Source organism: Achroia grisella, unplaced genomic scaffold (genome assembly GCF_030625045.1).
Source record: "Achroia grisella isolate CSIRO2021 unplaced genomic scaffold, CSIRO_AGI_Agris_v1 utg402, whole genome shotgun sequence".
In the NCBI taxonomy this organism is placed as follows: domain Eukaryota; kingdom Metazoa; phylum Arthropoda; class Insecta; order Lepidoptera; family Pyralidae; genus Achroia; species Achroia grisella.
Genome location: NW_026712841.1, coordinates 2,989,663 through 3,002,832, shown reverse-complemented (window position 1 = coordinate 3,002,832; position 13,170 = coordinate 2,989,663). Strand labels below are relative to the sequence as shown.

The following is a 13,170-nucleotide window of genomic DNA, read 5'->3' as shown; positions in this document are numbered from 1 at the left end:
TGCAAAAAAAACAAATACAAAAAGGACTTAACTAAGGTTATATATCTACATTAATTCATATATATACAATAGTTCTTAAAACTATTTAATATCAAGTCCAGTGCAGTAGTGTCTAAACCACGCCTAGCCTGTATCTCAGACACCATAATAGTTTCTCTATAGATATATAATGCAATTAAGAATCTATCTATTACGAATAATTCCACGAAATCGATGTATTTACTAATAAGTATAATAAATTATGTTTTTGCACTACTCTATTCTAAGTAACACTATATTTATTTATTTGTTAATTAAGATAAAATACAAAGAATGTGTCTGAAAATGATTTCATCTTGAGACCTCAATTTTCGAAAGTTTTTGTCATTAAACCGCCATATATGTTTATTATATTATAATTATGATAGCGATTATAAGTTACATCATTTAAATTATTGTAACCATACTCACTAAATCTACACCCCTATAAATACCATCCATTACCTTATTTAGTTTACGTATTAATCTAAAGGATTAGACAGTAAAAGTTCCAAGAAATATAATACTCGGTTTCTTGATTATTGAAGTATATATGATGTTGATTATATTTTTAATGATAATACGATTGTTTACAGAAATGATGACATGCCGGCTGGGCTCACGGCGGCTGGGTGGGTCCCGTGGCTCGCTCCAGGCGGGTACCTGCACCGCCGCTAGCGAGCTAGATCTGTCCTCGCGTTCACGACGGGCACACAAAGCTAGGTAACTCACTATTTATTCATATTAAATTATATTTTATTTTTATCCTTATCGCTTACCGTTAACTGGTCTTCCTACTGCTATTTTACTTAGATACTTTTGTTGTATACATGGGTACTAAATAACTTATATATATATTTACATAATATATTACACAGAAGACACTTAGATCAATACAACCAGTTATACTAAATACAAATGTTTGAACCTGTAACTAACGGAAGTAAGGTGGTAAGCTAAACCGCTAGAGCACTGTTCCTGAAATTGATTGCGTTCTTTGTATAAATGTCTTAAAAAATATTTAAATTAAAAAAAGAAGCTACGTGTTACTTCAGAAAGTTGTCTTATAAATAGGGCATCAATTTTAGTACCGCTAACTTAAAAGGTTTCATATATCTACATAAATTTTCTTAATCTCAATTCCATCACCTGTCAAATTATTGTAAATTCGATTTGCCGAATCATCCCGCCTATGTCGTTTAGTTTACTTTCATATTTTTACTTTCCAATATATCAAAATAAATATTTTCAGCGGTAGAATATAATATTAGATATAGCAGTTTGATGGATTGATATGATAATATAACTGAATACAATTTATCTTTGTCCGCGTCATCAAATCAATGTACGTTTTCCTATTTCTATTTCTTATTCTGATTAAATTCTAGCGACATTCACAAACAACCTTGAACTCAGTTACGTAGAAAAAATGACTTGTTTCTACATAACTGAGTTTCGGCACTTACTATATCATAGTAAGTTACTACAAATGTTGGCCTTTCAGTTATCCTAATGAGAAAAATAAGTGTGATGGTAATCTGCTTTTATTACATTGATGCTAAAATTATTCATATTTCCCAACCTTATTATAAAAGTAGCTTTTTATCTGTAATTCCTCTTCTTCTTCATCCTCGCCTCTTCCCGTTACTCGGGGTCGGCTTTTCTAATCCTGGGGCGCCATACATTTCGCTGGTAAGCATCGTCATTTGATAGGCCCAACTCCTTCATGTCCCTATGGACATTTGTCAACCAGGTAGTTGGTGGCCTGCCTCGTCCTCTTTTTGTTGTAGCCATGGAAAGGCACTTTCTCACCATGTGGTTTTCAGGTTTACGCAGAATATGTCCATACCACCTAAGTCTACATTCTTTAAGTTTTTCAGTAATAGGTACCACTCCGAAGCTGCCCCTTACATGCTCGTTTCGGACTTTATCTGTAAGCGTAACTCCACCCGCCCAACGAAGCATACGCATTTCAGTAGTGTGTAGCTTTTGCTCATGTACTTGCTTAGTAGCCCACGTTTCACTACCGTATAGTAGAACTGGTCTAACTGCTGTTTTATAAACCTTGCCTTTTGTTTTTATTGGCATTTTTGGGTCGCACAACACCCCCGTGAGTTCGCGCCATTTACTCCACCCAGACGTGGTTCTATGAGTAATGTCGGCTGTAATAGTGCCATCCTCAGCAATAACAGAACCCAGGTATTTGAACTTGCTTACTCTTGGTAGGATTTCTCCGTCCAGCTTCAGTTCAGTGTTTATTGTACCAGATTTGTCGGGGCCGAAGTTCAACACTATGTACTCCGTCTTAGTTCTACTAATGCGCAATCCACCAGACTCTAGAGCTTTTCTCCACATATCTAAACTGCCCTGTGTTTCCAGTTTGGTTTCCGATATCAAAACCACATCATCTGCATATAAGAGGTTATACGGTACTGGTTTCAGAATGTTCTCTGTGAGGTAGTTCATTACCATATTAAATAGTAAGAGGCTAAGAGCACTGCCCTGATGCACCTCCACTTCAACATTAAAACTCTTAGATACACCCGCTGGACTTCTGACACTGGTTTGTACGTTACAATACATATCTGTAATGAGCTTTATATACTGTTCAGGAATGTTCTGAGACCTTAAGGCCTGCCATATTAAAGTTCTCGGTACGCGGTCAAAAGCTTTTTCGAGATCTATGAAAGTCATCCACATGGCTTGTTTGTTTTCACGAGCTTTTTCAATTAATAGCCTTATAGCGTGTATTGGTTCAGTAGTTCCCTTCCCAGTAGTAAACCCAAATTGGTTTTCAGATAAATTTACTGAACTTCGAAGGCACTCGCTTATAACTCGCTCCCAGATCTTCAGGGTGTGTGATGTGAGTTATTAATACCACGGAAGTTCCCGCACTCTCTAACATCTCCCTTGTTTTTATAGAACGGGACCAACATACTTCTTCTCCAAGCATCAGGCATCTCCTCAGTGACCAAGATCCTGTTAAAAAGCTTCGAAAGCCAATCTTCTCCATCGGCCTTTAGAGATTTCCAAAGCTCGACGGGTATATCATCTGGACCCGTTGCTTTGTGGTTTTTCATTTTAGAGATTGCTCTTTTTACTTGCGCCGGAGTAATCTCATTAATCGGTCCTTTGGTTGCCGGAAGTTCCAGCACGTGTTCCCTAGGAAATTCCTCGTTTAATAAGTTTTGATAGTACTCATACCATCTTTCACAAATATCCTTGTCGTTCGTTAATAAAGTGCCTTCTTTATTTTTAATAAATTTTGTGGTTATGAAGTCTTTGCTATCATTATATCTACGTTTAGCTATTCTATAAACATCGTTGCCAGAAGATAATTCTAGCTGCTGATAAAAGTGGGAGTCGGCTTTCTCTCTCTCAATTGCCACTGTTCTTCTTGCAACTTTTTTGGCTCGCTTGTAATTTTCTTTGTCTTCATTGGAGCCAGTTTTCTGCCAGATTTTAAACAATCTTTTCTTATCAGCAACCCTCTCTTTAGTGTAGGTGTTCCACCATTTGGTATCTTTTGCATTATGCAGAGCTCCCTTGCTTATTCCTAATTCACGCTTAACTATAGCTAAGCAGAAGGATTCAAAGTGGTTCCATATTACCGAGGGGCTCTCATTCGTTGGAGGATTTTTGCACAGGTAGTCCGTCACTTTTATCTGTAATTCCAATACGAAATATTTATTCATATAATACTCTTATGACATTGTTTTTATAACAATACGCCATTGTTGTATTGGGGAATAATTCGGCTGAATAAACAATTGTTTGTTGCTGTTTGTAAATTAAAAAAAATAGAGTCGAATTCCGGGCAACATTTTTGATATTTTTTGAAGTTGGTTTGAAAATGTATCGAATACGTATCGTCAGCGACGCGTATTGATTTATGTGATTGAGTTATAAAGTTATCCGTATTTGCAGTGTATGTTCGAGCAATATTTTTAGGTACACGGTTCCGTTCACGGTACGAACGATGACATACTACTACTTTCGCCGAGGGCGTGGGACGCTTCGTGGAACCGATATTACTTGATATCCACCAAACTCGAATCTGTCAAGCCGCTACAAACGATAAAAGAGATATATCGACCTCATAATACTTATAACATCTATGGGTTACCGTTCCATTTTTCTAACAATTCATTGGCGTCATAGGACTATCAATTTAAAATATTTTATGAACACGTTAACACAGTAGTCTTTTGAATCAATTATGATTAAAAAAACATCTCTTTTTATAATTATGAAATTTTAATTCGTTTAATTTTATTTATTTAAATTCAGTTCTATATGCATATATATATATAGTATAAAAAATAAAAAGTAATAAATGGGATTTTAAATTATCAGAGCAGAGAATTATATAAAATCGCCATTAGATGTTAAAATATTAAAACAATACGTAGGTACATTTTTCGTTTAGCGGTGTGGTAACACGTGCAAAATCTCCATTAAGGTATGGCAAAGACGTTCAAGGGGGTTGTCTGTTGTTTTCTCAAGATGGAGAGGACCCTCACTTTGAGTGCCGCTTTAATCACGAGTGTCGACTCGATAAACCTGACTGAACACATGATTAGATGATATCAGTGATTTTGATATGAAATGCAGTTTATGAAAATTAATAATTACATAATAATATGTATTTTTAATATAAGAATTAATGCTAACAGTCTGTTACCAATTAATAGATCTAATAATTACATCCGCATCTGTACGCAGAAGACATAATTTTCCTTTGTTCCATGAAATTCGATATACTTACTGCTTTAAAAAATACACCGAGGATTCTTCCTTTTTTGCAGTGTGTGGGGCGCCAATCATCATTGATCACTTGATGATGATTGATGTTATAAAAAAACCGGTATACTTGATTGTAAGATATCACCTAGACTCAATAACAAACTCTGGTGGTGTGTGTGATAACTATTGGAACTATAGGTATCACTCATACATTGTTGACATGTGTGAGACAAAGCTTTTAAACACAATAACAAGAAACCTCACTGCTGTATCGCCTCACATTATATAGTGATATAGTTCCATTGAATGGCGCCGGTAGCAATCGATTGAAGCCTCTGACAATTGCATCTCGGAATGCAATAGTGAGAGTATTTATTTTATTTTACGGCCGATAGTATGTTTGTCATGGGTATTATTCAGTTATTCAATAACTGTTATTTATCCAAATAGGTATATTGTTTCTGTATCTTGTTTAGTTTTTATTCGAATAATTTTTAAACGATATGTTATATTTTTAGCCTTATTATATATTTTTATGTATACCAATTTTTTTACTAAATTCCTTGTTATTTCTTGTATCTATCGTTTTTTATAAATTGAAATGAATTCTGTGAACCCGTGATAAATTTGTTAAAATACAAACTAATTATTATTTTTGTAATAAATATATTGTATATTTTTTTGATAAATAATATGGTAGCAAAATTTCATTAAATCTTCAAGTGAGGGTATCAAAGTGGCACAATTGAGCCTGCGTTCACTCGAATTTGAGCTTATTACGTCGCCGTATACTTTCTTTTTGGCAATTTACATATTTATTCCCTTTTACTGCGCGTCAAAATAGCGCTAAAGAAAAAAGGAAGTATTTGGCCGTGTCTGTCAGCGCTTTAGTCTCTCCTCTGAATGCCACTAAACCTCGTGAGATATACGTTTCTCTCGGGGGATGTTAAGCCCGTATAGCACTCGGGTGTCTCGAAATATACAAACCTTGTCTGACCTGACAGTGGTCGTAAAGAGGCGAATTAATTGTTGCTTTCGGGGAGTAGAATTAGTTGAGCGTTAAGAAGGTATCTTTGCCTTAATTGGGTAATAATATTGTTCACAACGATTTGATTGTAGGTAAATAAGTTTGGGAAGAAATGAAGCGTAGTTTTTTGGGTTTCGAACCATAAAAGGTAAAATGAACCCTTGTTATGCGATTTTATTCGTGCGTCTATCAGCCACGTGTATTTCGGAAACAACTAATGATGTTCATTTGCTATTTCAAATACATAGTTTTAGATATATATCTATTGATTCCAACTTAATAACGATGAAAGTCGATATGAAGATGGTAGTTGATGTCGTGTACAAGGTCCTTCTATACCTCATCTTTTATATTCACTCGTTTGCTAAAATACTCTTAAGAGCTTCAAGTCAAGATTGCAACGTCATAATACCTATTAAAATTCAAACTATTTTGCATATTTCTCAACGATAATTTTAAAAGCTTGTAAATATTTATAACATTTCTATTAGTTTTCCTAACATTTTGGAATTTTCGTTTAAAATGAAGCATATAAAATCTTAATGTTTGTAATGTAGCTTTTCTTTTAATGCATTAAAAATAGAAAGATTTCAATTTTTACAAAAAATATTGAGCTTACATAGGACAAATATTCTTTCAAATAATACAATCATCAATTTGTTTAGTTTGAGTAAATATATAATAGTTGGGAGTGGATTGGTATTATTAGTGACTAGTGGTTCTATTTTTTATAATACGAGTATATCATATTAGTTTGTACTGTGAATAATTCTTGATAAATTCGTCACGACGGGCTAAGTTGCCACCATTGTGTAATAAAAAAAAACCGACCAAAATTCACCACCATCTTGATATCCTTCACTAGTGCCTCGTCTGCGTATACTGTTAGCGCAGACAGATGTACCAGATATCAGATGCACTACTGAACATTCCATGGATACACTGTGCGGATGCCGGGTCCATCGAGTGGCACATGGGCATGTGGCACACTGAGCAGTTGCCGGGATATATAATCCGGACATACGTCAACACTCGCTTCCACTGCTCGTGTTTTTTTCCTTATCCAGTCAAATTTGCCACAACTTACTGTAGCTCTAGATAGGCTAAGATCTTTGAAAGTGATCCATAAAATATGTAATCGTAGGGTAACATATACTCATAATATACAGCTAAATTTAGACGTAGGAAAATGTAATAAAATATAATATAAGTTTGTATACTTTTTTGTATCTTTAGGTAGCATGGTATATGCCACTAAAGTCTGTATAGTATATAGTATGAGCAAGCGATCGACCGGATCACGATGCGTTGCCGCAATACAACCGATCACATTTTTGAGCGGTTTATATCTCATTTCACGGTACGACAGTTCGAAGCAGGGTTGACAACCTAATTTTTTGCCTTGTATAAACAAATTAAAAATCTGGCGTAATATACGTTGCGACAATTAGCTAAAAGTTTATATTAGCTAAACTATAATAGCAGATATTGTTGCAGAGAAAAAAATGTGATAAGTTCCATAGGTATAGGTAGAAATCTCGAGTAATTCTTTTATGTATATATGGGAATTGTAAACAAGCAGACATTATACCGTATGTAAAGTGGTAACCTTCGATTTAGGTATATTAACATCTTTACGGAGATCACGTCATAATATGACGCCCGTGATATACAACTCAGGCATTGCCAGTCTGAAGGACCAAAATGTTATGCATCTTACCTGTAGTTCCACTGTTTTATCTCATTCTGATCCACATTGTTTGGCCGCTCACTTTAACTTGTAACTAATCCTGGTAACTTTTTATAAAATATATATCTCGATAAAAAATTCTATGATGATGAGAATGCACGTAGTATTATGTACGTATCAGTACGAGGATTCTCATATGGTTGACATCCCTGATTCGGAGGTGGCTCTTTAGCTGCGGTTCCGATGTCGTTCAGGGAAAACCAATTTTTACCGGCGGCCGCTCGTGTGCTACTAAGTCGATTCAACTTCAAACGAATTTTACGTTTCTGAAAGTTTCATATCTACATAACATTGGAGAATACTGTTTCATCTTTCGCCGTCCATTCTTTATTATTTACTTTTCAAATAACGAACAAATGAGGCAGTTGTCAATTCACCGGCTACCTATTGTATGTGTCCTTCTAATTTTTTGTAGGGCTATTTTTAAACGAATTTAAAAGGAAGGAATTTTTCAATGCGTCAGCCTATTTTTGTGAATTGTCTTAATTTAACTCTGCATATAGTTTGATAATTATATTTTTAATCGACATTATGTTGTCTCGTTTTGTTTTTAATTAAAGGTAGATATTATAGCCAAAAATACTTTGTACCTATAAGTATATTGTATAAGCTAGTAATATGTGTAAAGTCACACACTGTATGCCTCTTCTTACTAGCCCAGTGGTAGTATTAGTTATTAGATATTGGGCATGTGTCCAATATATAATTATGTATATATATATGTGTATTATGTATATGTATATAGCTTGCCATGAATATGTATATATTCTACGTTTGAGTAATGTGTGTATATGTATGTAAACATTAACCAGTACAATGGGAGAAAATGGGCACAAAACTAGCCCATCGAACTGTGCATAATATCAATTGTATTAAATAGAAACACAATGTAGGTAACATTGTTTCTGGTAGCGATTCGATTCAAGTGACTGAACAATATGCCCATGGATAATATTTTAATAACAAGGTTATGGCTGCGACTCTGTCTGTTCTATGTAATAATTTACATAGTCACAACAAGAGTCATAGAATACAATTTGAAATTAACCTGTTTAAAAAGTATATTTTACAAATATATAATATGAATGGAAAAAGTACAGCCTTATTCTTGTGACATGGTCTGAAATATTATTTTTGAATTATGAAGCATTATAAAGCCATCATATGAATCTATAACTTCTTCAACTGATAGAATCAATAAAATTTTATTGCATTGTCAATTTCAATTTTACCTTTAGCTAATACATATTCTATACGAGAGAGCGACTTGGCATTGTGCTTGACTATCCCTACTAATAGACTCTAAAGATCGTGAGTTCGAATCTAGCCGGAACGAAAAAGCTTTGTGTGTCAATTTATATTTCTTACTGAAACTACGGTGATGGAAATGTCGATAACAAATCAAATTATTCTTAGAGACGGCGATAAGATTGCCCACTGCTTCGTTGGATTTATATTTAAGTATCCAACGATATGTGGATATTTGATTTGTTGTCTTCACCCTGAGTGTCACAATTTTTTTCACAATATACAAACTTACACATACCTATATATATTTTACATTAATATTTTATATATATTTTACATTAATAGGTTATCGTGCAGTTGATAACTATCTTGCCACAGAGTAAGAATAGTGTGAGAAAGTAAGTCTGTAAGAACTGGTGCAGGTTTATTATTATTACCTACTGTTATTATTCCTATTAATTGCGGCACATCTTCATTCATTGATAGTGACTAAGTAATAGCAATAACTCATCTCTTCCTGCATACATACATTTGTCGCATGAATATCGAATATCGGCGCAGTTCAATTCAAAGTTGCTATCATATGGATTTCCACGGTAGGCTTACACTTTGCGATGGCTTATGATACCCGCAGATGTTACCATAAGTTATCTGGCCATAGCTGAATATACCTAAAAAGTTTTATTTTATGATTTCTATAAAAATATATTGATTCTAACCTTTTACGATGATATAAATTGTATATTGTCTGTGCTAAGGGTGTTGGAAATCAGCTTGCATACATTGTAACTGACAGAAAGAGCGTAAAGGAAGAGATATAATTAGGAATAATCGTTTGATTTTCTCTGTTTTCTCTATAATAACTAGACACGTTTTGGTTGGCATTAAGAACAATTTGATAACCAATGATATGAAACTATTTTCCTGTTTTCATCGTTAGTATGTTTACGCAACGCCTGAATGAATAATTTCCTATTAATTTTGTCTATATGTATTTCTTATGTAATATTAGAACCTTGTTCTGCATTATATAAGTTGTTACAGAGCTAGTACTTTAAGTGAAAATTATCACTATGTTATAATAATAATCAAATAAAAAAATATATACTGGAATCGTCAATCTGTCTCAACTAGCACTTATAATATTTGCGCATAATTTGATAGTATTTTATGTGTAATGTAGAGTCAGCTTTAGAGAGATATTATATTAGATGTCATAATTCAACAAATTTTTGACTATTTTGCATTGTAGGTTACAACGTAAGTATCCTGACCGTGAACCTATAAATGAATGTGTATCCTTTGATTATGATCGTCCCTCCCGTTATGATCTTACATAAAGCTGACTGTACCCCAAAACCAATTGTTCATGTGACCTTCTATTGTTGTTTAGATTAAAATTGCTGGGTACTAGCGGGGAAGCGCCGCTGCTGAGCGGGTGGCGTAGTACGCCGCACACGCCGCATGCCCCCGCCACCCCCGCGCCGCACCACTCACACAACCACCTCGCACCGCCCCACTGCAACGGCACAGATAGGTACCTTATAATCGAATGTTCTAGTATATCCTAACAGATCCATTAATGCCCCATAGCTGACCATCAGTCTTTCTTATTGGAAATGGTTCCTAGCAAATTGTTGCTGATCAGGTTGGTATGGTATTAAGTTGAGTTTTCGTTCTCTTTCTTATTTTAGGACCTCGTGGGAAGAATAATTATTAAGAAGATTTGGTGATATTTTTAATTCAAATTTGTGGTAAATAGGCAATACTTGTAATTGTTGGTTGGGGTATCACTGACTATGATCGTAACTTCGGGCAAATAAACTAGAACTTTCTCATTTTAAATTTTAGTTCCCTTAAGAAAAATGTTCACTGATTTTTACTATTTGCTGACACATGTTATTTGTCCCATTCTACCAAATTAAAAGCAGGTAAAGGAGAAGATTGTTCAATATGTAAAATACGTTTATTATAGGTAATAGTGTTTCGATGAATAAGAGGTTAGCGTTTATACAAAATGTTGATTCATGACACGAACTTACTGTAGGAAGGCGTCCAAAGACTATATATATTAATTTTGAGGACGTTTCTTCAAAAAAAAAATTTTATATGTTAATCTTACTCCTATCATCTTACTTATATATTCTATATTTAAGTATATATAGTATATTATATGTCATGTTTAATAAATAATATGTAAAAGCTTTGGCTAATATGAATAAGCTACCTAATTTCTTCAAAAATAAGAATATCTTATATGATTATATCTTTCAATAAGAGTGTATATAAAAGTTTAATATAATTATCCCAATTGGTATAATGGAATGTGCAACAGCCTACTATATTATTATAATAATATTTGTAAATCTAAACAACTAATTTTATTTCCATGATAAATAAAAACTTACGATGCATTTTTAAAAATGAAGCAGTTTATACCAAATAATAAGGGTTCCCATTTTTAATTACTATTCACTCTCCTGAAAAATTGCTATTTTGTTGTATATTGCTATTTACAAAGTAAATAGTGCTACTATTTACTTTGTACCCGTCGATGTAATGCTAAAGATGGTGAAGATGTGAATGTACATATAATAAAAATTAATTGGTCTTAGAATACAGAGATTCCGATACTGAACGCTACGGACAAGGTCTATGTACGAACGAACTTACGTAGAAAATACGATACATTCGTAATCTCTATGTTGTAAATATATTAACGTTTAAGTGAACTACTATTTAGTAGCCTTTTTCTCTTTATTAAAAATATTAAGCATGTTAAAGAAAAAAATGAATTATGTGCTTTTTTAACATTTTACTGATTTGCAGCAGGTTTATTATAGTTATTGTTTTGAGGATTTTAAAGTTTATCAGTTACAGGGGTTCATTATTAAATGTAATTGATTTCATTCTATATCCTCCAACCGTTTTTGCGAGAGGTCACTTGAACACACAGTCTGTTAAACAGACATGTTTTGCTTATTATGATATTATTATACGTAAAGACAAAAAACAGCTATAGATATTGATACATATAGGTACTTATTTATCTTTTATAATCTATACATATAAATAAAATTAGAGTGTCTTTTTGTAATATTGAAATAATCGTTTTTTACTACATTTATATGAATATAAAAACGGTACATACACCAAAATAATATTTTTTGCAATTTTTATTTGTCTGTCTTTTCCGGCTAATCACTGAAATGGCTGGACCGATTTTGACGGGACTTTTTTTGGTAGTTAGCTGATGTAATAAGGAGTAACTAAGACTACTTTATTTTAGAAAAATAAAGTTAAATTCCTCGCGGACAAACTCGCGAGTACAGCTAGTAATTTATATAAAGCCCGTCAATGTGATTTTAGCCTGTCAATTGTCAAGATACTGTATTGAAGGAGGGTAAATATCCGGGATAATCTTAGATAGTTTCTTGAGTCACTGTTACATGACTTGAATAACAAATAGATCATGATGTATGAATAGAAAAGGGAATAAACCTACCGTGTTAGGATACCAGTGCGATTTCCTTTGTAATATACGACTTTCAAGATGCATAGAGAATATTGTACATCCAATTCTACATAAATTAGAATTAGCGTTTTAATTACTCTGTTATCGGAATGTCCATATTCATACTTCTTTTATTAATAAGCGTCTGTGATTGGTTGTCTGTCTGTCTATTTTTTACCCTTTTACGACTAAACGATTCAGTGGTTTCTAATTAAATTTAACTTCATGCATTGTTTCAAGACCAAGGACATAGATATAGACAGACTTGTATGTACGTTGAGTCTTTATTTAGCATCATAATTGTTATCTGCTAATTCGCCTGCTTTCTTAGATATAGTGAAGCCAGTGACCACCTCCTTGATTTAACCTATATTACTATCAATTTTCATTAATATCCGTTCAATAATTTAGTCAAGAACACTGATTAGACAATAAATGTTATGATAGTATTGATAGATACCAATTGGTTATTTTCTTTGTAAGTTTTTTTATAAATATATAACGGAAAAAATAAACAGAAATGTTTATAGCTGTCATTACAAGACCAATCACAGTGATAATATTCATGAAAGTGACAACTTTGCTCAAGGAGCACAGTACAATGGAAATATTAATTGAACCTTTCATACTAAATCAATCATGTGACCGCTCGGTTTATTGTTTAGAAGTTTTAAGTTATAATAATAATAATTTTTATTCAGATTACTAAGATTCATATTAATTAGTAACGTAAGTCCATGTTAGAAATTACAAAATTATTTACGAGCCCCCGTAACAATATGGATGAAAAAATAATTATTAGTATGCCTTTTTTTATTACATAGCTATTTTAGATTATCTTTTTCTTATTCGATGTATATGAGAACT

The 13,170-nt window shown here is 33.2% G+C and overlaps 1 protein-coding gene across 3 annotated transcripts in view; it reads left to right on the top strand.

The window, feature by feature from the left end:
• Positions 1-13,170, top strand: part of LOC131844437 (cyclic nucleotide-gated cation channel alpha-3) — a 94,217-nt gene that overhangs the window by 36,826 nt on the left and 44,221 nt on the right. For all 3 annotated transcript variants that reach the window (XM_059193329.1, XM_059193326.1, XM_059193327.1), the window contains exons 2-3: positions 615-741; positions 10,183-10,326. In XM_059193329.1, coding sequence (XP_059049312.1) covers positions 617-741; positions 10,183-10,326 — 269 coding nt within the window. In that variant the 5' untranslated portion in view covers positions 615-616. The remainder of the gene's footprint in view (positions 1-614; positions 742-10,182; positions 10,327-13,170) is intronic.